This window comes from Lathamus discolor, chromosome 6, assembly GCF_037157495.1.
Source record: "Lathamus discolor isolate bLatDis1 chromosome 6, bLatDis1.hap1, whole genome shotgun sequence".
Lineage (NCBI taxonomy): Eukaryota > Metazoa > Chordata > Aves > Psittaciformes > Psittacidae > Lathamus > Lathamus discolor.
The window spans coordinates 58,274,787-58,301,463 of record NC_088889.1 but is presented as its reverse complement, the minus strand read 5'-3'; the positions used below and the strand labels follow the sequence as shown (position 1 = coordinate 58,301,463).

Here is a 26,677-nt window from a genome sequence, read left to right as displayed (position 1 = left end):
TGCACTTCCAGTTGTGGGAAAGACATGAGGACAAATGTCCTGGAGGATAAGTGGTGTGTAAGGCTGTGAAGAAATAAGGAAAAGCTTAAAAAATAATTGAATAATTAGATCTAATTTCAGCTATGATTCATAGAACTTGGTCTTGGCTGTCTTTGGACAGAAATTTTGGAAGAAGCAGTAGCCAAGGGGTGAATGAAAATGCACCACAGTTCTTTTGGCATATTGCCTTCCAAAATAGATGGTGAAACTTCCCTTGATAGAGCTATAGCTGCTCTGCTAAAAAACATTTCTTACCTTGGTCACAAAGCCACTCAGAGCTGAGTTTTAAGAAGGTATTATACAGCAACTTTAGTCAAAGCAGAGTTCATTTTAAAATGTCATCCACCCCGTAAAACAATTTCCCAGTGACAGTCAAAGAGAGTTTGAAAACTTGAAGGGATCTAGACTGATCCACTCACTATACATGTTATTAGGTGACTAAGTATATAAAATGTAAGAATGCCTTGCAAAAGAGACAGTGGTGGTTTCACACTGGGCAAAATGGTTGTTGGCTTATCAGAAAGAAAGCTTTTCCCTGGCATGGGAAAGTTTGGCCAGTAGTTAACATATTAATAAAATTTACTGTAGAACGATTCTGTACACGATGGCTGGTATAATTTCAGTTGACTTCATTTAAAGGTTTACGTTAACTTTATTCTAGTCTCTACTAACTGCAAAAAGCTGATTTGTGGTGACAGTGTCTTGGGTGACATGGTCTAGTGAGAGGTGTCTCTGCCCATGACAGGGGGCTGGAACTAGATGATCTTATTGTCTTTTCCAACCTAAATCATTCTATGATTCTATATCCTGACCAAGTCAGAAATTTCTAATGCAATAGCTTTGTGATTAAAATGAATACTTAGAAATCTGTTAAATCACAGATTGAATTGCTGCATTTCATCCTTGGGCTGAAGGATCATGTTATCAATTTTAAAGGGTTTGTGCCTTTTATTTTATTTTCTTCCTTTCCCCCTCCCAGAGATGAAAATTACACTAGCCCAGGAGTTGATGGGGGTTTTGGTTTAGTTATTTAAATTGCTTTTAATTTGTGGTATCCTGGCATCAGGCGCCTCTCTTATCTTGCTGTATGCAGATATCTATTGATAGAAACTTTGTCTTCTCTTTTGCAATTTCTTGTGTGGTGTTTTTACAGAGAAATATTTTAAGACAATGTGGAAAAACTGGAGACAAATGCTGTAAAAAGCAGTGAGCCTACAGATTGAAATTGGTCATACTGACTAGCGCTGTTGGATCCCAATTTCACTTCAGTTTGAACATCAGAGGGTAGTGACTCCCTAAAGAGCCTTGGAAAACTCTCTGAGACAGCTCTGAAAATTTAACTGGTGTAAATATTCCTGTACTTTTGTGGCATGTCTTAGCTGCAGAATATGCGGTGAATGGGAAGCACTGGTTACTTATTTTGGGGTTTGAAGGTGCCAGGGAGCATTACCATGATATTACACAGAAGTAATAGTTAGCCCGCTGTATAGACTAGTTAGAGGTGGAGCTGAAGTAAGTACATTTGAGATCCCACTTATGCTGTTACTAACGAAAGGACCTTTCTGATGCCTTTCCAGTTCAAACAGTTGAAGCTGTGTGTATGCAGCAGGTTTCCTTTTCTTTGAGTCATGTGGTACATAACTGGACTTGCTTCTTTTTGTCTCTGGGCAGTTTGAATCGGCTGCATTTTGTCTGTATGGGATAATCCTTTTTGAGAAGTCTTCTAAACTCCATTGGACTTGACAGGGAAAAATGTTAGGGACATGGTTTTGAAACAGAAAAGTGCAGCACTATAATTAATTGTGGCTCTCTGGTTGAACATGAGGATAAAATTCATTCCAGACTCTGTTCAAATGGAACAGTTTATGAATGGAAGCACAGCCCCTGGATTATATTTCAGTGTTAGTCTCTGTCTTGGAATTGTGCTATTTGCAACATAGACAAGGATATGTATTTTATAAGCTTTCATTCTTCCACTGTTCAGATTGTTCAAATATAAAACCTCTTGTGCTGGAGATGGCTGTGGAGTATATGCCATAAGGAAAACATATTTTTAAAAAGAAACAGGTTAGTAACTGCTGTCTGCAGTTTGCATGTTTAAAGTAGCTTTCTATTTGGCTGAAGGAGAACTGTCAAATGCTCAGAGGTATCACAACTGTATTTCTAATTTTTTGCTATTCATGTCATTATCCAGAGGTGATGACAGTAATGTATTTATCAAAGAAACAAACAAATTGAAAGATGCTTAGGATGCATATATTAGGAAATTAGGAACCTTGGTCTGAAGTCTGTAACCTTTCTAGCCCCTGCTGCAGAGAAACAGCAGCTGAGAAATAGATGCTTAAAGATGAAGGAGCCAAAGCCTCCTGTCAGCTAACACACTGTGATTTCAACCACTGCTTAAAACTCATTTAGTTTTAGACCTCTTAGATGGATTATGTTATCATGTAGACAGAAATAAAAATGAGATGCAAAAAGAAAAGCTAAGACAAAAAATGGAGGTGTGATTTTTACATTTAATAACCGAAAACTTCATTTTTTAAAAATTTATCTATATATTGTGTCTCTGTGATATTTAAACATTCTGACCTCCTATAACTTTGGCTGAGAAAATGAAAATTCTTTTGTAAGGATATATTTATGCCTCTCTACATTCTTGCTGGTTTTGCTAGGTCATAGATTTAAAGCACAGAATTGTCAGCTTTTCTCTTTGAGCTAATGAAAGCTATTTTCTAAGTAACAGTGTGTGGAGCTTGGTGTAAAAGCTGAGGCATGGCAAGATTTTAAAAGCAGCTGAGTTGCACCAGACAGAAGTAGAAAACTGGGGGCAATACAAGCAGCTCATTTTGACCAGTTTGCTGACAGTGTCCTTGTGCATATTGAGCAAGGAAAGGTAAATGACCGCTTGTCTACTGGACTCTGTTCAAGTGTGCTGGCCCACCTCTGCAGAGAATTGCCTGTTCCGCTGTTGTGCTGAAAGGGGTGTTGTTGCCTATCCCAGCCAAAGTCAAGGAATGAATTGTTTCATCCTGTCTCACCAATGGAATTCAGTCTACCTATACTGAAATCAGCTGAGTTAGTCTGCATTTAGTCTAGGCATTTGGAAACAGAAATTTTCTCTTTGATTTTCAGTTAATACTACAATTATGAGAACAGCTTCTGATATGGTTGAGAAAGATTGTTCAGAAAATACTGATTTATCATGGTTTATGCATCATCTTTGCAGCAAAATAGGAGAAAAATAGCGCTAATAATACAGGACCCACATGTTTATTGATGTTTAGGAATTTCTTCAGCACTTAACTAACAAGAGAGTTTTGGTTTTGCTTTGGTTTGACTAAGTAATAAGGAGATGAAGGAGCTTTGGCCAAATAGAATTCTCAAGCAATCTTTCAAAAGATAAGTTACTCTTATTTTAAAAATAAATGGAAGAATTAAAAATGGTGGTGTAACAAGGCTTCTTATTTTAAAGAGCAAATTGTGATAGAGCTATAGCAACTCGTTAGTAGCATAAGCTGGGCTGATTTGGATAGGTGCCTAAACATGAAGTAGACCTGGAATTTCCTGAAGTTATGGACCCTAGAGCCACCAAGGGTTGGTGTCACAGGGAAAAGCCACAGAGAAGAAAGAGGAAAGGCCTATAGCGAAAGGACAGAAAAGCTCGTGGGGAAATAACGTGAATTTTTCAGCTCAAGCAGCATAAAGACAAAGTGAGGACCGCCAAAGGTGAAGTCGGATTAGACACCACTAAGGGTATTAAAACAAAACAAAGTCATTTTTTATTATTTTGTTCCCCCCCCCAAATTTGTGCAAACAGAAGTAGGAAAGGGCCATGGGATAGGTAGGATATTTAGTATGAGAAGAATGTTTTAGTTACTCATGACTGTACAGAATATGTGGAAACCAAATTATGCTCTGTCTTCATTCCCAAGGGAGTGTAAAAGGGGGTGGTGAATATTGTTGATCTGATGGAGAAGATTGGCTCCGGAGGCAAAGAACTAATAGTAGAATAAAAGGCATATGAAAATAACAACAGCAACAAACCTTTAAGGACAGAACTTCTATGATGCGCTTGGAAATTACAAATACAGTATATGTGTTGCAGAAGAGGAAAATTGCAGGTTGGTGATTCTGATCATGATAAACCAGCAAGGAAGGAAAGGAGTTTAAAAGTAAAAACTAGGTTATGCTGACTAGCTTGATAGCTGTCTCTGATAGCTTTCCTGCAGAGAAGGCAAGAAGGCAGAGAGGGGCACGTTTGTTCTCTTTGAACTTCTGCTTGATAATAGAACCACAGTGGAAATCTCTTAAGTGAGAGAAATTTGGAATCAGTAGAGCAATTTAGAAGTGACTTGGTAAGGATGAAAAGATCAGGCAAGTGTTGAGAGAACAATATCATGTTGTAGGGATGTTATTAATGAACAGCATCTTAACACTGGCTTTGTCCACTATCTGCTTTAAAATGCTCATGAAAAGGAACATGTAGTTAAATTTGCTCTGCCTACACTGGTGATTTTTCAGACTGAAATAACTGAAATGGCATGGCAGTGTCATCACCTGAAGATGAGGACCAGAAACTGGGTTCTGATTAGTGACAAATAGCAAACCTAATTCAATATGCATATTTTTGGTGGCAATAAGGAAGGCACAGAGGAGTCTCCCTCTGGAATGCTGTGGGTATTTTGGTGATCCACATTCAAGGGGGTGATATTTGATCTGCAGCAAGCACAAAGAATAGCTGCCAGGATGTTTAACACCATGGAGGGCCAAAAAAATGGTTGAGCTTTGAAAAAACAACACAAAATGAAGGCTGGCAGGAGCTTTGATATCTCTCTATAAATGAACTGAAGAAAAGAGGGACAAGAGGCCAGGTTGGACAGAGCCTTGGGTGGCATGGTTTAGTGTGAGGTGTCCCTGCCCATGGTAGGGGGTTGGAACTAGATGATCTTAAGGTCCTTTCCAACCCTAACTATTCTATGATTCTATGATTCTAAGAATCAGAAGGCAAGCAAACAGCAACTTAAACTGAGAACATAGTTAATAGAATAGAACTATGCCTCAGCATGCCTTCCAGGAGAATCTGCTCCAAGATTTTGCCAGGCACAGAGGTGAGACTGACTGGTCTGTAGTTCCCCGGGTCTTCCATTTTCCCCTTCTTGAAAATGGGGGTTATATTTCCCTTTTTCCAGTCACTGGGAACTTCACCTGACTGCCATGATTTTTCAAATATGATGGCCAGTGGCTTAGCAACTTCATTTGTCAGCTCCTTCAGGACCCGCGGATGGATTTCGTTGGGTCCCATGGACTTGTGCATGTTCAGGTTTTTAAGATGGTCTCGAACCAGATCCTCTCCTACAGTGGGCCCAAGGTCCTCATTCTCACAGTCTCTGCATCTGCCTTCTAAGACTTGGGTGGTGCAGTCAGAGCCTTTGCCAGTGAAGACCGAGGCAAAGAAGTTATTCAGAACCTCAGCCTTCTCCAAATCCTGTGCAGCCGGTTCTCCTGATAGCTTCCGGAGGGGGCCTATGTTGTCCCTAGTCTGTTTTTTGTTTGCTATGTACCTGTAGAATCCCTTCCTGTTATCCTTAACATCCCTAGCCAAGTTTAATTCTAACTGGGCCTTAGCCTTCCTAAGCTGGTCCCTAGCTTCCTGGACAACATCCCCGTATTCTTCCCAGGCCGCCTGTCCTTGCTTCCACTTTTTATAAGCCTCTTTTTTCATTTGAATTTTCCTCAGTTGTCACAAGAAGTAGGGAGTGTGTTAAGTGGCAAGGAGCTAAGATTACTGCACTGGCAGAACCTTTGGGGCCCTTACTTTCTATGTAGAAGGGTTACTTACACCCTTCCATTTCAAATTATCTTGTCTTGTGTTCAGCTTTAGTTCGGCTTCTCTTCATAGCCTTCACTGGTGAGGAGGTACAGGCAGCAAAGTGGGGAAGGATGTTGCAAGTCTTTTACTGAAGCTTTGAATATTGTTACACAATTGAGATAAATTACGAGAACCAACATGTTTCTGAATTGTTCTTAAGAATGTTCTTTTAAAACACAGGGTAGGAGTCTGGCTCAAATCTGTTTGTGAAGTGGTGTTTTAAGATTTTATTGTCAGAGCGTTAGTTTAAATAGTTATTTGTCTATAGATTTCCAGTTTTGGTTTCTTAACGGAAGTACCAACATAGTTTTTTAAATGTTGTTTTTCTGTCTGTAAACCATAACTTGATTGCTTTCCAACAGAATTTATAATCATGGTCTCTGAAACTAGTTTTTGAAGTGTCCATTCGCTGCCTGGGAGAGGTGGTGCAGGACTTTTATCTTGTTTCTAGTGTTGAAAGAAAACTTTTATGTTCACTCCACTCCACCCCACCCCCCACCCCCACCCCCACCCCCCCCCCCCCAAGCCCTAAAAAACCCCAAACTGTGTTTTACCCACATTCTAAGTGATTACCAGGGATTTTGGTGAGAAGAACAGTAGGAAGCAACTGAGACTAAAGATGCTGAGGAACTATTGAAGAGATCTGTACAGGAGCTTGTTTTAGATTCAGTCTGTGTAAAATTGTCATATGCTTTGGGCTACAAACCTGGTGAACTGCCTGTTTGTCTGACTGCTCTGTCCATACAAAGCAGTCATGTCTGTCTTCATTCTTTCTTCTAAGGAAGACCCTACGTTACCTCCCCTGCCTCCTCATATCTGTGTGGGAACTTTCATCTCCCCAGAGCCCTGAATGAAAGCATATAATAAACCACCACTTGGCTAAGAAAAAGACTCAAGTAATTGGCCAGTTGAAACAGGGTCTTTGGATTCCATTTGTTCAAAGTCAACGTTTCTTTTCCCCTCCTCAGTTCCTGGGGTGGTTTTTTTTGAGCTTGTAGCTCAAAAATAAATCGCTTTTGGTGCTATTTAAAGTAAGCCTTAGGAATAAGATTCAGACTAAAACACAGCGGCCCTTGGCCTGAAGTCCAGATGCCTGAACTTCCTCTAGAAGTAACGGGGACCCTTTATCATTCAGGCAAAAGTCATTCAGGAATAAATGTACTTCAGGATTCAATGTGCTGGCACAAAGACTACATTTTGTGAGAACATTACTGTCAAATAGGTTTTGAATCGATGCACCTTTCCTACTTACGAACTACTGTTGTTGACAGAGAAAAAAAGAAGTCCTGCTTCTAATTTTGGGTTTGCTGAGAAAGCAGTCTAAACCGCTTGATTTTTGAGTGAGCTGATTTCACTGAGCTTTTGGGCTGACACCTTTATCAGTAGGGACAATCCTGTAAACTGAAAATCAAGCAGTTCCCAACTCTTTGAGCATTGTGTATTTCTATAATCATGGTCATATCTTTTCCTCATTTCCAAGTTTCTGTAGTTGTGAGTTCTGAAATATGAATCTGTAATCTTAAACTCAATAACTGATTACAGAAGCAAGGTGCCTTCTGTATAGCCCAGTTATAGAACAGAGTATTTCTAATTTAGTCCTTGTTTCTCCTTGGATGGTTGAGTTTCAAGGTGACTGGACAAGTCAGGCAGCAGTAATAACAGAAGAATCAGGCTTTGCAGTACATAGTGCTAGATAAAATAACAATAAAAAGTTGATAAACTTCTTGGGTTTATGTGAAACAAACAAAGCTCTTGACTAAATCAGAACTAGGTAAACACTTTTGGTTTACTCTTGACCTTACCACAGAATTTTTCAGACAGATTATGGTGTTAAATCTTCTGTATGATCCACTGACATTAGAAGAATCTTGTTGTCTAACAGCACAATGAATAATGGGACTTGGCTGAAGGAGGGTAGCATTGAAAGAAAAGATTTAGCTGAAAATAGCTTTTATTTCTTCCAGAAGAAATATAAAAGTTTTTGTTGAAATAGATGTGCCTCTCCCTAGCAAGGGTAAAGTACCTTATTGACAGTATTTTGAAAGATTCCTGTAATACACTTAAAGAGATTACCACCGTGTTTCCTTGTATGGAATCTTGGCTCTGTGTTTTCTGTTTATTTTCATTGGGCATTCACTTGTGGGGTTCTTCTGAAAAGATGCACTGTTGAGAAGGTTCTGTATTAAATGACACATACTTGAGGTCTCTCTCTTGTCTCTTGTAAGAAGTGTGTTTCCTTCTTGATACCTGAAAGCCTCATTCTGTGAAGCAGAAGTGAAAAATATCTTTTGAGAAACATGAAGTTTAGCAGGTGCTCTCTTGAAGAGGCCTATGCACTATAGCCTAGGCTGATGGCCTTCTGCATTGAATGAATTGCCTGCCGAAAGCAGATAACATCCAGTTTATATCAGCTGTGTTGAGGGGGATTCACCTTTTTATAAGCACCTAAATAATTCACACAGTTGCATGCTATTGACTTTCACTGATACTTCGGCTGCTGAGTACACAAACCATTGCTGGGCATGAGAATAAGACTACCCTTAAGTGTTTCTGAGAATTGTATGAATGTAGTTTTTGGTAGTTGCCTGGAGCAGTGGTGTCTGGTGAAAGTCAGCAGGAGAAGAGCAGATGCTATGCACCAAATCAAATGAGCAGGGAGGAGATAAAAACAGGAGGAGCAAGATACTGGAAGAAATAGAAGCCTGGCTCTACTTTACCTGTAGGCAGATACATGCCTGTATGTGTTCCCTTGATGACAAGCTGCTGTACTTACCACTGTAAGTACCATATTGTAGTTCCTGCAGAGGAACTACAGAACTCTGTAAAAGAGGAACTTCATACTCTGTAAAACTGCCTTTGAACAGTCCCACATGGAGACTGTACTGTTTTTGTCAGCAAGTCAAAGACTTCCAAGTAGTGTGTGTTTCCCTTCAGGAACCATTTGTTTCCTTTTGGGGGAACATCTCTACGTTGGCACAAGTATGCTGTACTCTCACATAGCACTGAAAAAAAAGGTTCATTCAGGACTGGTATAGCACTGCTAAGTACATAAAATGCAAAAGAAACTACTCTCCTCAAAACTGTATGTAGGGAAAGGATGGACTGGTTAATCTCACTAAATCAGAAAATGCTGGGTAGATCTTTGTGCATTAAATCTTCTTTAGTTGTAGATTTAAGTGTTGCACTGTCATGTAAGAGTGTAGCCGTAGTTAACTTCTGAAAGAACTCCCTGTCAACAGTCTGTTCAGTTTCAGCTACGTTATTCATAAGCTTCATTCTTCCCTCCAGCTGTTTCCACAAACTGAAATACTTTATTTCAGTTTATAAATGCTATTTCCCCATTGTTCATGCCCAAAGTTATTTTCCATGCCCCCAAAATCCCAAACCTACAAAAGAAGCCATGTGGAGTGATCCTTTGAGGAGGAAGTCCAAAACGGCACAATGTTGGAGTTGCCATCTGCAAAGCTTTAACAGCTGGTATTTCTCTGTTGTGTGTCTGTGGCTGGGTGGGGGTATTGGGCACAGAACTGAGTATGAATGGGGTGTGGTTGCATTACCAAAGGGTTCACATTTGTTGTATTGTGGCTCCAGTTTTCTCATTAAAACTGGAAGGGCCCAAACTTGCTTCTATGAGAACTGAATGGGGCAGTTGCTTGATGTGTTAGAGCTACAGCTATAGTTTGAGGTGTATTTGTCATTCAGAGGAACTCCAACTGTGTTGGCTTTTTAATAGGAAGACTGGTCAAATTGTTAAGAAAATGTTAAGATGTCTGAACAGCAGAGATAATACCTTGAAGCTGTGCCATAAGGTAAACTGCAGTTTGAAATAAAGACCTTAAACTTCAAACCACCTTCATGCATGTATTTTCTTTAGAGCCCCAGCTGGAGTATTGCTGCTGTGAAGATTCAGCTAAAGTGAATTGCATATTTTTCATACCCTTTTACTTCCGAGGATCAGAAAAAGGTTTCTTAGCATGTCTCTTGTATCTCAAACATAGGATAAAGAAAACCTGTTGCATTTGGATGTCCTACTGTGCATTCTTCCTTCAGGTTAAACAGGGAAAGATTTGTCTGGGGAAAATGAGGTAAGAGTTCAGATTATTGCAGATATTAACACACATCAGAAAAGTGATGCAGTTATTCCATCAGGAAACTGCAGGAATTGGTGCTCTGTAGGAACCTGTCAATCCTGGTGCATTTATAATGCCTACAGATTTCAAGGCAAATTATCAGCTAAAATACCTTAGCCCAGAATGATCAGATGAGTAGACAGTCACAAAAGTTATGTGAAGTGTATTGATAATTTCATAAATCACTACCTTTTGGAGTCACAAAAGGCATTTATTTTGCTCTAGTGGGATGAAATCTGCTGTTAGTTAGCTTTTGACTGTTGTGCACTATGCACAGGTACAATTCTATCTGCCTCTAATACAAATCACTGTCCCAGCATTATAAAAGGGTTCACAGGTATTTGCCTACCTTTTGGAGGACTGGGACTGAGATTTGAATGAACTGTGGCCAACTTTGTGGTATCAGCTGGAAACCGTGTAGAATTTGGTAATGTCGACTTAATGCCAGTCAAAGCTGATTAAATTCTGACTTGAATGTTTAGATTTGTTCATTAATCAAACCCAGGAAAAAATATATTCACATGAAGCTGAAGAGTGTTTGTGTAATAGATTTTATAAGCCTCAAAGGCTGTATTTGTCTTATGATGATGGAATTTTTAGTAGGAAAGCATTATTTATACTCTGTGTGTATACTTTATTCTAGCTAATTTACTTACAAATAGACAAGTTCTGTTTGTGAAATTGATGAACAAATTGTATGTGCAGTCTTGTGCATATATGTGCATAACTGTATCTATGTATCTGTAATACTTTGTTTATGTGTAAATGCACATTTTCAGTTCTCTGCTTACTGGTATTGGAAAGACCAGTGTCCATACAACTGAAATGAAGGAGGAACAGTGAAGGAATAGGGGACAAGAGAGAAGTCTGGGATACAGTTTAATTTCTCATGCCATCCTGTATAAACTCTAGCAAAGGAGTGTCTGAAACTAGAATTTAGCTGGCAATCGCATAAGCATAAACTCTAAGAAAGCAGAGTAGAATTCAGGTTTGCCCTGCCACTAGGTGAATTATATGTTTTGATTGATCGTAACAAACTCTGTAGTGACTTTTTTTTTTGCTGATGGGTTGTTTTGGGAATAGACAGGTGTAATTCTGAAGGTCAGGTTGATGCAGAGTTACTCTAACAATCACACTTGAAAAAAGACAATAAAGATATTCCTGTACAGGGAGCAGATCCAAATTTGACCTCGGCTTAAATCCATAGGAAAGAATAAAAGGAAGACGAGTGCCAGCTCCAGTGCCAGGGTGTGCGATGTTACTACTTGAAAGTTTGCTCAAATATGGTATCCCATGAGGTGGGGAAAGTTTGAATCAAAACTTTGCTCTGGGGGTGAGAAAGCTCATGTGTTCAGATAATAGATTTTACACCCTGGCCATGTCATGAAGAAGTTATTTCCATATAGGTATTACACCAAATTTACCCTGCTGAGTGTGGAATGTTCTCTGCTTGGCAAGAGGCCAAAACATTCCCTGCAAGGGAGAAGGGGATGAAATTATATCTGATCAGAGTGTTAATCTATGTCACTCAGGCTTTTCCTGTGGCCATTTCTGTGTTGCAATGGCAATGCTGGATATGCTTTTTCAATGAGATCATTGCAAAATCAAATTGCTATTAAATTATATTTTACTCCCAGTTTTGAATTGAATTAAAGTAGGAACAAGAGTGCTAAAACTTTGGGTAGAAATGCTGGTGCTGGAGTGACACTCCAAATGCTGTCTGGATAAAATTAATCATTTCAAGCAAACATTTCAAGTTCATGTTACATGTTTTAATACTGTTAAACATGACTGATAGCACATTAAGGCACTGTAGCCAATCTGAAAACAAGAAAGGGGACCCTATTCCTGAATGCACTGGCTACTTGTTCTTCCTGGACGTATCCAGCTGAATGGAAGGATGTAGGATCACCATTTCTTCTTGACATGATTTTGAAGCTGCATATCTCCTGCGCTTTCTGGCATGGCACCAGTTAAGACTGGCAATGCGAGCAGAGAAGTGGGATTTGGGAAGTCTGAATCACTCATGCAAGATGCAGTGTGGGAGCAGTTTGCATGAGGCCATGTGGTGGGGTCTCGGCTGCAGGGCTCACAGGTGGCACTGCTTGTCTGACTGCTCCTGGGGGACTTGGTGGTCCTCTCCGGGGAAAGAGTGAAGCAGTTAATGCTGTAATGTTGCTCTGCATCGGGTTTACTCCCGCGCTGCGGACTGTAAAGAAAGATTGTTCCCTCAGCAGAACTCACCAGTACAGTGGGTCTATTCAAGCCTGCATCTGGGAAGATAGTTAGTACCTTCATTTATGAAATTCCTGTCACAGAAATGAAAGTTCTTTGGAACAGCGGCTGGTCTCTTGAGACGTCTCTAACATGTCATGTACCCAGCAGTACGTAAATCATTCTCATGAAAGGAAAGAGGAGAAGGTCCTTCAAATCATCAAATACCATCTCACAAGCTGGAAAGGTTTAAAAGAGATTTGATATCATTCAAAGTTTATTTGTGGGTTTGTTTTTGTTTTGTCTAAAACCCCCTTTCTCCTTCTGCCACTCAGAATGCAGCATGCGCAACAGCAGAGCTAGCATGTCTGCGGCTGCTGCTCTGCTTCCTTGCGCTGCTGGGAAAGGCTGTTGCTCCAGGAAACTTCAACAGAAACCCCTCTGTTGGCAGGAGCTGCAGTCCATAGTGGTTGGGTGGCTGCAATCAGCCCGGGTGGGTGGGTGGGTAAGTGTTCTGCCTCCAATGTTAAAACAGGTTTAAATGTTTCCAGTTGTTTCGCTGTCTAGTGGTTGGAGGCCTGATGAAAGGAGATTTATAACGCTTAAACTTGTGGTAGCTTGTCGAAACGCTCCTCTCATGCAGATGGCAAAGGTCAGTGCTGTGGGAGCTGAGCTCTTTTCTTGAGAAAAGCACAGCCCTTTCTGACGGCTGCGGACACCTGTGGCTGAGCGGTAGCTGGGAAGAAGCCCTCCACAAATTCATAAACCAGCATGTAGTAGTAGGGGAAGACAGCCGTCTAAATACACAGCAGTTATAAAGCCAGTGGGTAAAACTGAGGACCATGGTACCACTTCCTTTGCAATAGGTTCATTTTGTCACCATTTTAGCTTATAAAAATATCCCTTCTAAGAAGAAACAGCTCCTTCTCGGCAGGATCATATTGGTGTTTTTTACATTTGTGAAGGGCAACTCCTGAAATTCCTTATGTTTCTTCTAATGGCTTTTCAGTGTTGATTCACACTTTCCTCTTTTGTTTTAGTGTGGAAGAGTGAAATTCCAGCAAGGCTGACTTAGTGAAAACTGAATTAGTGTTGATGGCTGGAGAGAAATGTAACTTGATCTTCTGTCTCCAGTGCTTGAATCAGGAACTGAGATAATTGTTCTAAGACCCTGTTTGAGTTGCCAGAAAATGGAGCAGTGCTTCTGCCAGATGGTCACTGCAGAAGTGCCAGACATTCCTCCCCTCTTCGAGCTTGTGAGGGTGTGTATTTGAGAAGGAAAATACACACAGGCAGCAGGATTTTCTTTTGGAGATGCTGGCTGAGTGTGCAGTGCCATGCCGTACTGTAGGGATATCAGTGGTTGATGGCTGGCAAGGGGTATATGCACAGGGACTCTAGTACAAGAATGTTTTCCCTGATCTTCCCTGTTGAGCAGTGGCATTAGTCGCTCTGTCATAGGGCTTGACATAGAATGAGGTAAAGCCACCAGAAATGGGTCTGAAGGGCACATCACACAGCAAGAGAAACCAGTTGAGTCTCTGAAGAAGTCATGGCTCACTGGAAGAGATGATGATGTCTGCCAGGTACTAAGCCCAGCTGCACTGGTTAATGATTCATGCTTTTAATTGAAACCATTATACAGTACTATAACCCTGCCTCATGGGAGCCGGCTGGTGCAATAAATCTTGATTTTTCCATATTAGAAAACTGTGCTCTTTGGGGATTAAAAAAGTCTCAGGCTTTTTTGTCCCTACTTTTCTGTTGCTATAGCTACTATAATTTTTGTTAACAAAGGCAATAAGTAGTTTTCTGTGCTTAGTTGATGTTATTGTGATTCTGGTATAGCTGCCAATATTCTCTCCATCCTCTCTCCTCTCCTCTCTTCCCTCCCCCCTCCCAAGTGAATTCTCTAAAGAAACTGCAGGAGTCTGGGAACTGCTATACCCCTGCAGTCACTACAGGGCTGTATGTACATGGGGGAATGAGCATCTACTCATGAATTAGGGACTCAAGTACTTGAGCTGGGATTTGGCTTTAGGTTTGTGTATTGAATGAGCAGCTACCCAGAGTCTGGACAATTCCCACACTCATGGAGTCACACCTGCTTTGCAGGGCAGCAGGAGTTTTTGTCTCTTTCAGTGAAGTCTCATGTCAGGTTACTGCAGGATCGCAGATCCATTGAAGTATCTTTGCGAAAATTCAAGTTTGATTTCATGAGGGAAATTTTAGCTATGGAATGAGCATGAGGAAAGGTGGATTACTTTCTCTGGGGGACACTGAGTGCAGTCCCACTGGAGGTGAAGAAGGGGAGTGTACCTTTTTCCCCTCCTGCTGTTTCTCAGTGCCTTTTTTCCCTTCTAAATGTCTCTTAACTTCCTGTTTCCCACCTGTGTCTTTCTGACACAGTATGTTAGCTGTTCTTTATCTCACCTTTGTTCTTCCAGTGTTCAACTTTTCTGATGTTTGGTCCTCACCCCTCCTCCTCACCCCTTTCTTCTTCAGTGGGCTTCCTCTGTTTCAGCAGCACAGCTAGGAGAAAGGTTGAGGTGCCCTCATTTTGCTGGCACCATGCTTCTCTCCCATCTTCTGTCTGTTCAGTCATCTGAGGTGGGAGATGGAGTCAGGCAGGCAGGCATGGACAGCACCCTCTCAGTCAGGCTGCTTAAACCTCGTTGTGGTTTATCATCCTGGGAGCACAGGGGCTTGGTTTTATTTGTTTTGGCTTAGAATGTGTAGAGTTTGAAGGAGAGGGAGGCAGTAGCAAAGAGGTTCATAAACATGAAGGGAATCAGAAAACCACTGTTCTCATTGCCCTGAGAGATGCTGGTTTACAGGTAGGCAGCCATGGCAGGCAGGAGAGGGTGGTTTCGGTGACCACAAAAGCTGGTGAGGTATGGTTTGTCTCTGTTAGTGATGTATTTACCACTGGTGATAACAACATGTCTGGGCCCCATCATGTTTCTGGAGAACTTGAACACTGTTTGGGTGTGAGCTAAGTTACTCCTGGTTCGTTGGTAGAACAGTGATATTTGGAGAGCTCAAACCACAGATTTCTGGAGTAGGAAAAATAGGAGCAGCTCTGGGAAAACGGTCCACTCAGGTGTCAGAATGTGGGTGATGGGGTGTTCTCTTTGGCGCTGAATTTGAGGATCTCAACTTCAAGCAGTTTTCCTAAGGCTACAAAAGAAATCCATGCCAGAGCTCAAACACACCTCAGAGCTCCTGCATCCTGCAGACACTGCTTTAAGTGCAAGAGCATAATTCCCAAATGTAAACAGGTAGCTCTCCTGAGCAGTTCCTGTATAAATCCCCAATACAAACAACAGACTTGCTTGCCCTCCCATTTGTTGCTGCTAATGCCTGTGTCCAGGGTCACTTCTGGATGTACTTTGGATACAGGACCATTAAGATCATCTTGGAGATTCCTGGGTAACTGCCAAGACTAAAAGAGACAGACCCAAGGTTGTTCTCATTTCTTTGTACAAGCCAAGACAGTTTTGGCTAATATTTTCTGCTTACATCCATTAGGTCTCCAGCCAGTTCCTCATCCTCCCAGGATGCTTTTATATCATCATATAGAGACAGTCCATGCAAATTAATAGTTGCTTCACTAGGAGTGTTACTGTTGGCAGCTTAGGTGTTGCGGACAGGACCTTCTTCTTGGAGATAGGGACTCACAACAGTAACACAATTACTAGGACAAAGTGATCTAAACAGAATGAGCTTCATAGTAACAACACATAGCAGTTGACCTTATTGAGGCACCCATGCTGAAGATCTCCCACTGCTGCTTGAAACTTAAAGCAACATTCTGCCACGATGTGAGCTTGCCTTCTGCTTACACCAATTAATTTAGTTTTCTTTTACTGCATGGAACTAGAGAGAAGTTGAAGGGCTTTGCACAGGGCAGTGTAATTGTTGCAGCTAGTTACTTCTGCTCAAGACGTCTGATTTTCAGTCCTCCTGATACTCAAGAAGCATCTGTTCCATATCTTTCTCCAGCAAAATGTCTCCTTAGGCATCCCAGCCTTTGGTTGGTGCCTTTCTTCCTCCCTGCTCCCAGAAAGGGCTCTGCAGTAGGAATCTGAGGCAAACATGCTGAAAGAAATCTTGTGGCCTTCTGAAAATAGATGAAAATAGTGCCACCAGCTCCAATGGCCCAGCTGGCCATTTAAACACTTTGATTTCCATGCTTTTATCGGTGGTACTGTTCCCCACATTGTCACAAATAGTTGCAAAATGGAAGGCTGTTTCAAGGGTTTTTAAGCTTTGTGAGTGTCAACTTCCCTGCTACATCTCAGGGTATGGGAGAAGCTCGAGGGTCTGTTTGCACAGGCTGTGGGAAGCCGTGTTATTAATTTATAACTTGCTGCCTGCTCTGAGATAGTTCACTGGTTACAGTCTCACTGCTAAGCATAGAATCATAGAATAGTTAGGGCTGGAAAGGACCTTAAGATCATCTAGTTCCAACCCCCCTGCCATGGACAGGGACACCTCACACTAAACCATCCCACACAAGGCTACATCCAACCTGGCCTTGAACACTGCCAGGGATGGAGCATTCACAACCTCCCTGGGCAACCAATTCCAGTGCCTCACCACCCTCACAGGAAAGAATTTCCTCCTTATATCCAATCTAAACTTCCCCTGTTTAAGTTTTAACCCGTTACCCCTTGTCCTGTCACTACAGTCCCTGACGAAGAGTCCCTCCCCAGCATCCCTATAGGACCCCTTCAGATACTGGAAGGCTGCTACTAGGTCCCCACGCAGCCTTCTCTTCTCCAGGCTGAACAGCCCCAACTTCCTCAGCCTGTCTTATGTAAGGTAATTTGGAAAGTGTGTTGCCCACCCTAAACATGTACTAAGAACATCTGCAGGGAGAGTTCATGTGGAGTATTTAGCATGCTGTAAATTCTCTTTTGCACAAGCAAGTTCTGACTTGTTCCTGCTCTTGTTTATAGAGTATGAATTGAGAAATGAAAATTGATGTAATTTGTCTACACTGGATAGTCAATTCAGGTTTAAAGTACAATATAACAGAGATCCCATTAAGCCTCCGTATGGCTGAATGTGCTTCAGACATTCCTGGGCAGCACAGCTTACTTCTAGAAAAGATGACACAGAATTAGTCAGGAAATAGCTCAACTAGCATAACTTAAGCCATTTACCCAGTGACTCATAACAAATGTATGGCAAAATGAAGACTGAATCCCTCTCTCTCAAGTCTTTATGCAGCTGCATCAAGATTCCTCTTCCTCCCATCATGTACTATTAAAACCTTGTATGAGGCACATAACGGCTATTAATTTTGCAGTTTGTGCTGTAGTGGTGCTCTGGGTGGGAGCCATGTGTGTCTGACAGGAAGGAAGGGAGGTGTGCTAACAACACTGTGGACAGCAGCTTGCTCTGTATCCTAGCTCTGACCCTTGTTTTGCCTCACATGATGCTCTAATGAGTCAAAACCTACTGTAGCTGCAAATTCAGGATGCTTCTCAGCTGATGGCAGGCACTGTCAGTCAGCCTTGGGGTGAGGAAGGTTCAGTCACTGGTGTCAGCTCAACAGGTAATTTCCTTTAAAGACTCACTAAGACTTTCAGCTTGGTTTGTTCACTTTGCGTCTCCCCTGCAGCCTGTGCTCCCAGCCAGTCTGTCCTAAGCAGTGAACCGTGCTTTGAATTCTATTGTGATGTCTATAGAGACTGGTGACACCCTTCAGGAAGTACTGAAGGACAGTCTATTTTCTCATTTCTAATGTTCTTTGTGATACAAAAAATAGTAATGGAAAAACCTCTTCTTTAAAACTAATCTACATTCACTCCTTAGCAAAGTAATAATCTGGGTTTTGTGTCACAAGAAACAATTCATTACTATGCAAATGATGTTGCCATTACAGGACTATGAGGAATAAGCAACAGGAGCAGGTGAGCTCCTGAGTCTTGAATGGGTGTTTTCATGCAAATATCTTGAGGATGAAGGGAATGGACAAAGGAAGAATAATGCCTAGGAACTATGATGTATATTAGACAATTTGTAAATAGGCTGTTTTCATAGTGATATCTGGTCATCATGGAAGTGTTTGTGTTGCAAATGCCAAAATTTCAAAGCTGTGATAGCTCTAGCAGCACTGAAAGTAATAGAAGGGCTTAGAGCTAAATTCTTACATTTGAACACAAGTTTTGGACTGCAGTGTGTTTCAAGTGAGGTCTGATCTCTCCAGTTTCAATTCAAGGGAAAAAAACAGCTTGAGGGAATGTTAATGAAGTAATAAGGTAAAGAAGGGTGATGGAGACAGAGGAGGAAGGCACAAAATAGGCAAGTGCACAAATATAAGAAGAAGGGAAAGGATTTTAGGTGGTAGAAAATAGGGAAGGAGGATGAGTAGAGAACTGTCCTCTCTAGGCAACATGCCTGCTTTTCACCTGCCTGGTTCTGCAGCCACTCAGGGCTGAGCCTACGCTGATGGGAGGCAATAGCTTTCCCCTCCAGTAAGTGCTGCAACATCAGTTTCCTAATAGTATCCGTTTCAGTTCAGTGGGGACTTCACTGATGAAAGGGTGGGTTGCCATTGCAAGGTTACAATGACAACCAAGTCTATCACCACTGATGGTTACACTAGGAAGTTTGTGCTAGAAGTAAATCTGTCATCATTGGCTTGATTAGAACCAGGCTGTCTCTGGATTATAGGGAGGAAAACTTTGGATGAGATTGTAGAGTTAATACCAGGTAAAATCTGTGCCTTCTGCAGTGTCATAAAGACAAAAAGTTTGGCAACCCACTTCCTTTGTCTCTGTTATCCACAAACATTGTCACTTGCTCTCAATCAGGGATTTTGATATATGTAGCTATGTGAATGGCTTGGTATTGTTTTCTCACTTCGAGTTTATGCTGGATCGTAACATGGCCAAGGCACATGCGTGTTGCTGATAGCACAAGGTCTGTTTCTTCAGTCTGTAGAATTGAAGGCAGTTAATTTACGTGTTTTGCAAGGAACCTGTTGATGTGATCATAGTTAGCTGTGTGGTGTAACAATTAAACTTGGGGTTAGATAGTTAAATTAATATTTCCTGAATATCTCCATACCAAGTCCTTGCTCAGCAGGTCATTTAGCTCTTTATGTTAGCTTGTATGGTATTGCATGTCTAAACTTGCAGTGGCCCAGCTTAGAGAACAGATTTACCTTTATCATTAAAGGTAAGTCATTACTTTTAATGATAGTGATTATTGTAATTAATAAATGATAATAAATCTCATTTATTGCTACATGATAAAAGCATGTAGTTCTCATGAAAATGTTCTTTGGAGTCTCTACAGAAGCCCTCTTAATGCAGAAATCTGTAAAGAATTTACAGGACTTTCCAGTACATCAGAACTGATATTGTTCTGGGAGGACTCAATTATCTGTTTTACTGGAAGGGAAAAAGCAAATTGCCACAAAGCTAAGCTGTGACTCTTAAAAAAATTTTTAGCTGTACAACGCCACCTGAAATGCGGGCAAGCTTTCCTTAAAGCACTTAGAGAAGCGTATTAATGTTTTCAGCTTCTCAAGGCCTAGAGACATTCTGCTGCAGCTGCCATTAAAAGAAAAATAAGTAGACAAAATCAGTTATTATTAATGTATTTCTAAGAGTTTGTCTTTATTACAAGGTTTTCTCAAAAGCAGGAGTTTGTCTTAGCACTCTGTACTTCTTCCCTGTAACACCTTCCTGTTATGTATCAAAGTCTCTACCCTGTAGGGCAGACCAAAGCAGTAATATTTCCCCCTATTTTCAGATCCCAGATCAGTGGAGTTTCAAAAGGAAAATAATTTGCCTTAAAAGGCTTCAGAACATATCCAGATCTTAAGAATTCAAATTATACCTTACAAACGGTATTGATGGCAGTACAGATTGATTTAGCCTAAGACAGTTAAGTATAGGTTAATCTTTGCAACATGTGAGACATCAAGGACTTTAAACACTGAACTGTCACTGACAAACAAAAATAGCTGCAGAAGTCCAGAGCAGAGAAATCTTAAGAACACACTTGACTTCTGTGCTCGACGTCGACATTTTCTATGTAGAATTTGCACCCATGTTAGTAATTATGCCAGGAGAGGGCTTGGAATCTTACATTCAAAGGCTCCCTTCCAAAGCCATTAGCAACCCTGCATCTATCCTCTTTGCCACTTTCCTAGCTTCATCTGCTTAGTGCTGCAGCCTGGGTTCCAGTGAACGCCTGGCCACATACACATTGTCTTCTGCTTGTATGAGTTCAGTAAGCAGCAGAATTTGGATTCTTCTTCACTAAGCTGCCAGATAAACAGTGCTAGTGTTCCTGACGTTCAGAAAACTGGCTTTGAAGCATTGCAACACACTCTAAGGAGTTTGTATTGGAACTGGGTATTTAATGAAAAAATATGCTCAAGAAATGAGTGCAGAAAATGGAGCGAAATGAATCTGTTTTAAGACCAAGAAGGAAAAATGACCACATGGATAGGAAGAAGCATTGATCACAGTAATAAAACCAACAAAAAAAAGCACCATCAAAAAACACACACACATCTGTTGAACTGAAGGAATCTCGATTGAAAAGGCCTATTCTGCTCCCATTATATTAACAGAATGAAAGATGTCATTTCAATTGTGAAAATGTTTTCTCTAAAACATCTAAGAAACTTATAGCATGATGTTGATCTAAGACACTTATAACGCATTTGAACCTAGACATGAATAACTAGGCCTGATGATATTCATTTTCCACAGGAGAGGAGGGGTTCTTGAAGTGCAGTAACAGTGGATACCTTGTGTGTAAGAAATAAGGTTTTCTTCAGGCCTTACAGACTCTCAGATAGTACAAATAAAGCTCTGCTGATTACCAAGAACTTTCAGGTGCTTTGTCCAAGCCTAGCTCTAGCCTGAACCACTTGTGAATGGGAGCGACTGAGGAACAACTTGCACTGCGATAGTGTAATGTAATGGGAGTGGGTGCTTCCAAAGCACTGGAATGCTTTAGGAAATTAAGAATAATTTTGAACTGTAGTAGGGAGCAGCATGTGATTTACAACTCCGTTGCTAACACCTGCTAGTGGAATTAAAGGTTCAAAGGTGTCATAAAGTTGTAAAATTCACTAGGAAATAGTGGGATTGTTGTCAGTGCCCCTTCTGTGCATAAAAACGCCAGGCCACGCTTTCACTTTGGGAGTGCAAGTAAACCTTTGTGGGAGGGGAGAAGGAGAGTCCATAAGGAATATTCTGTCACTGAGACTTCCTGAAATGATAAAAATCTGTTAGGAAACATCTGCAGTGCAGCAGGCATTTTCAGTCAGGATGATGAACCTTGCCTTGTACTAGCAGTAGATCCCATGTTGCCATCACATCATTTTTTGTGTGCTGTTGTCTTTACTTTGATCCTGACAAATGATTTGTGGATGTTTTAGGCAAAATGGGTGTAATAATGGAGAACATCCAGATCCTACCACCTATGCTAATTGGAGAGTTGTCCTAGTGAAATTAGTGAGCCCACACCAGGAGTAAAGCACAAATTATGGCTCAATAAGGGTTTCAGAGTAATTCTTCACCTTTACAAATGAAACCAAATTCTGGATTTTGAGGCAAAGTGTAGTTAGATTGTTAATCAGGCAATGTGGAATCTGCGTGACATTACTATCTCTGGGTTTGTTTTTAACACCATGTCACAATACTTGAGAGACTTTGGTTTTCACTGCTTTGTGAAGAATAATTTGCAAACACTGTGATAGAGAATGCTCTCACACAAGCCCAAGGGATGTGATTGTTACTATACAATATAATAAACTTACATAGCTGTCAACCCATTTGAAGGCTCTTGCTACATGGCCATAAAATTCAGTTGTGTTTTTCTCTCTGTTTCCCTTTTATTTTGGGAGATGGGATATGGTTTTGGGGTTTATTATTTTTTTAATTTTTAATTTTTGATTTGTTTTCTTTTTTGTTTTGTATGAAGCCTTTGCTTCCAGGCACTGGGCTGACTGTTTTTCTGCTATGTGAAAGTTATTTGGATTTTCTCTGCATGTGCTGAGATATGAGCAGCATCACCTGCAGCAAAATATTCTTGCAAAAGAAGCATTAAAGAAATATTGCGTAGAAAAGTCAGTTGACATCACCACGTATACCAGAGTCTCAAATGCATGGGAAGAAAAACACGTCAGTAAACTTGACATATCTTGTAAAATTGTCTTTTAAAACTCAGTTCATCTTTTGCTGAAAGCAAAGCAGTTTGGCCTATTTGACATTTAAGGTAGCTTTGAAATGTGGGGTTTAAATAATCACTTTTTAAAATATTGACCACAATATTTTTTATCAAGCTTTAATGTACTTTCTTTTTTTTTTTTTTTTTTTCCATTGGATTTTGGGTATGGGAAACGTGGACTCTTGGAAAACCACATCCCAAAAGCACATTTTTTTGTTTGTGACTTTTAATGTGTCAGGTCAGTATTCCATCTTTTCGAGTCTCCCTTCAGCTTATTTTTATCTTGAACAGAAAAAGCAAATCTTGGAAAATGATCCAGAACAGCGCTAACAGTTGTCGTTCACCTTATGCCACATTTATATCTCTTACTTTTCTCACCTAATTGCTAATAAGTGATTTAGACAGATTTAACACAGTAAAAGGATTGAATTGGTGCATGGAAAACATTAAAAAAGATGCTGGCTCTCTGGAATGTGCAGTCCTAGAAAGCTTGGCCAGCGTCAGCAGGTTTCTTTTCTCATCCTGAGCAAGCCCTTTTCCAGTCAGAACAGGCAGTTCTCTAAGAGCCCTGTTATGTTGATACTGTAACACCAACAGTAACAACGAGTTGCTGGAGGAATCTGGGAGCTTCAGCTTAGAAAAAATGTTACCAGCTGGAAAATCAAATCCCAGGAGGACAAGTAGACCTGGAGTCTGTGGTGGGCATGCTTGACTCTGCTTCTGGAGCTGCAGTCTGGAAGAGGTTTGCTGACCTTATTTGTGGCAGAGCTGTTTGGAATAAAGTGGTTTAGAGAATGTCCTGTTTCCTGCGCTGGGTCTACTAGTACAAGGATTTTGTGTGTTAGTACCCAGCTTGCTTTTCAGCATCGCATTACAGTTGGCTTCTCAAGCAGTCTGGACTTACTGTGGGTTTCAATAAACAAGAAGTTTTGTAATACTCCTTGGTTTTGCATTAGCTGTGCCATTAATGGTCATAAAAATTGGTAGTTCTGGTCAGACACTGGAGGCCAGTGTTGCAAACCATGGTAGATATTTTAGCTTATAAACTAAGGAGAGTCTCAGAAGCCACCCAGAGCATATGCCAGCAGAGCCACACAATCCTTGAAAATAACTCCTGCAGCAGCAGGTGGAATAAGTCCTGGTCCATTTCTTCCTCAAGGGACTCTGCTGACATTTTAGAGGTCTTATCATGACATGAAAACACCTTTTTCCCTCATATTGCAAAATATTTCTCAGACAATCTCAATGATAGAGGAAATTGCCACCAAGAGCTGTGTTCTACACCACAGAAACATAGGATATAGTCAACAGAGGGGCATGCTGTTAGAAGTTACCGCCTTTGCATCTCTGGGATTATGTCCTGGCCTATATCCATATTGTCATATTCTCCCTTCAGTCACAGCACCCCATTCCTATTATGATAATGGGATGAGGGCAAAATAAATCATTATACTGGGCTGTTCCTTTGCCATTTATGGAGCAATGTTACAGAAGTAAGGATCATCTTTTGGTCACTCAACTGCGTGTATGGGGTTTTTACAATGGCTGAAATTAAATATACAGCTTTTGGGTTGTTACCAATTTACTAGGAAATAAGTAAGAATTAGTAATCACTCTTTATATTACCAAGGTCTTAAAAATATCCTAAGACAGTTTTACATAAAGAATCTTGGGGCCAATAGAGAAAACCATTTCTAGGTATTTTCATACCACAAGGAGACTTGAAAATTATATTCAACATATTCTGTATTGAATATATTTTCTCTATTAGAAAATATTTCCATAATTGAACTGCATTTTAAATTTTGAGAAAAGTTTTTCTTCATTCTTCAGAATAGCTTTTGTGGCCAAAATGCCAGTCATAGCTGTGGTATTTGCAAGGATTACACAGTGCAGTTACTGGGTTCTCCATGTGTACTGATGGATGAAAGAATCACACCAAACCTGTGATATTTTGTGAACTCTGTACCAAGCTCCATTAGTCAGACCTGCCAGAACCTGAAGCATACACCGAATTCCCATATCTCCCTTTACAGCAGTAGGCCATAATAAACTTGTCTGTGAATGTGAAAGGGCAGCAGTAGAGAGGTTGGGTTTAGGTTTTCAGGATCATAACGACATTGATTGCACAGAATGAAAAGCAGCCTGTATTTCTGCCTTTGCACAGCACAGTACTTCTAACAGTCTTGAAAGTTGATTGATTGAAAAATTCATTGATTTATTTTTTTTTTTCATCACAGATATCCACATTTCTAGAAAGCAGAAATGACCATGACTGCCAACAAGAATGCCAATGTCAACAGCAGAGCTGGAGGGAGTAAAGTGCCTCAGGACGCTCTGGATAGGTAAGTGGTGAACTGCAGGCTTTGTAGATTCTGTGAAAGGTTTGTCTGTTTGAAACAAAATCCCTGTTCAAAGGAAAATGACCTCTGTTCTGACACAGAGAGTGCTTTGCTGGGCTGAGAGAAGTGTTTTGTAGGGATTGGAGGAACCAAAGTGTGAGTAAAGGTCTGCTTCTGGCATGCTTCTGCCAAGCTATCGCTGTTTGTTGGCTAGTTATGATGAAAATGATTGCAAGGAAGGAACTCTGTGGAAGGCACTGTGTAGGCCTTAGGAGGGTTGGGCTAAATTTCTCGGCCATATGACTGCGTGTGAGCTTTTCTCTATTGCCAGTCTCCAGTTTACATTTTGTTTTGGTTTCTGCCATGTTTTCTCTTCTGTTTCTGCCTTGACAGACAGTGGGCAGACAGTCTCCTGTTGCAGGCCGGGGAGTGAGCATGAAAGGATTGAATGTAAAGTACAGGGCTCATCTCTGTCGCTTTGCTTACATGTCCTCCTTTCTGTAGCATCAAAGTAATTTACGAAGGAGATTGACTTTATCACCAACAGCTGGGGGAAATCTGAGCCAAGGACACCTTAAGCTCCCAAGCCTGACATTTCTGAGGGAATCAGTCTGTTTAGATTGTGCTTCCAAATTTGTGCATGTTTACTTGTGGCTAAGAAACACTATCCTAAGAAAGTTCCAGTCTATCAGAAGGCTGTGATGCAGCTGCACACAGTGGTTCAGATGCCTGTAAATATCAGATACCTTGCACTCATGAATTAGTGCAGTGTAATGGCAAGATGGGTAGAGTCAGTTACTGATCCCTTGTCTTTCAGTTTATACTGATCACAGGCAGTGTTCTGAAAACAAGACGTTTTCTTTGGGGAACTCCGCTTTGGAATATTGCTTTGGTATGCAAGTAAAGAACTCACCTGCAGCCAACAAGTTCTCATATCCAGGTCAGCAGCAGTCTTGTTCTCAGGTACAGCCTTTACAAAGTAATGCTGACAGATTCAACCTGTGGTCTTCACATAGGACAAGCCCACCAGCTGCTCTCATTTTGGGGCTGACAGTTGCAAAGCCCTCACTTAGATCTAAAGGCAGTCTCAGTATGCTTTGACTGGGAAAGCTTAGACTACTGTCAGATTACAGAACCTTTATGGATCAGTCATTTGAACACAGGAACAAAGCACTAGACTTTGGATGTCATCTTAGTGAGGTGAGTAGAAAGCCACATAAACTGTGTGGGCTCTTTCTTCAAATGCACAAAATATGTCTGTTGACATATCTCTGTCCTTACTGTAGCATTTTTTCCAGCTCTCCAGGGGATTCTTGCATGGCTATCTTGTCCTGCTCTGTTTTGAGGGGCTCTTCTACACTACCTTACACAATAATGTGCCAATGTCTCAAATTTTCTTGTGTTTTGGCTCAAAGCAAGACTTTAACCCTATTATAAACAGCATAGAGGAGAAATGTGCAAATAACTTGCTCTGGCCTTATAGAGTCTCTGTACTGCACTAATATCTTCATGTTAGTTAATGACATAGAAATAAAGAAGATACTCTTTGCCTTACAAAGCTCAACATGTAACTCTGTAAGGCATTCTGTAGGTTGCAGTGAAATGGGTCTGCGCCAAGAAATGAATATTATGAAGGAAAAAATAGTGGAGGTCCTATTTATTTGTAGGACATTTTGGAATAAGAGCATAGGTTGTACCAATGTCAATGAAACGCTGCTATCACTTTGGACAAGCTGCATCTGTTCTTGCTGTCACTGACTGAGGGTACTGCACCTGACAAGCTGTACCAGGGTTACTCCTAGCTGACAGCAGCACAGTGTGTGCATAGGAGGGTTATATGTCAAGAATGTTACTGTTTCAAACACTTTAGTAAA

The 26,677-nt window shown here is 40.9% G+C and overlaps 1 protein-coding gene across 5 annotated transcripts in view; it reads left to right on the top strand.

Annotated features, from left to right (window-relative positions):
• DENND2B (DENN domain containing 2B) overlaps positions 1-26,677 on the top strand; it is a 183,872-nt gene that overhangs the window by 56,515 nt on the left and 100,680 nt on the right. For all 5 annotated transcript variants that reach the window (XM_065682980.1, XM_065682977.1, XM_065682981.1 and 2 more), the window contains one exon: positions 24,702-24,806. In XM_065682980.1, coding sequence (XP_065539052.1) covers positions 24,727-24,806 — 80 coding nt within the window. In that variant the 5' untranslated portion in view covers positions 24,702-24,726. The remainder of the gene's footprint in view (positions 1-24,701; positions 24,807-26,677) is intronic.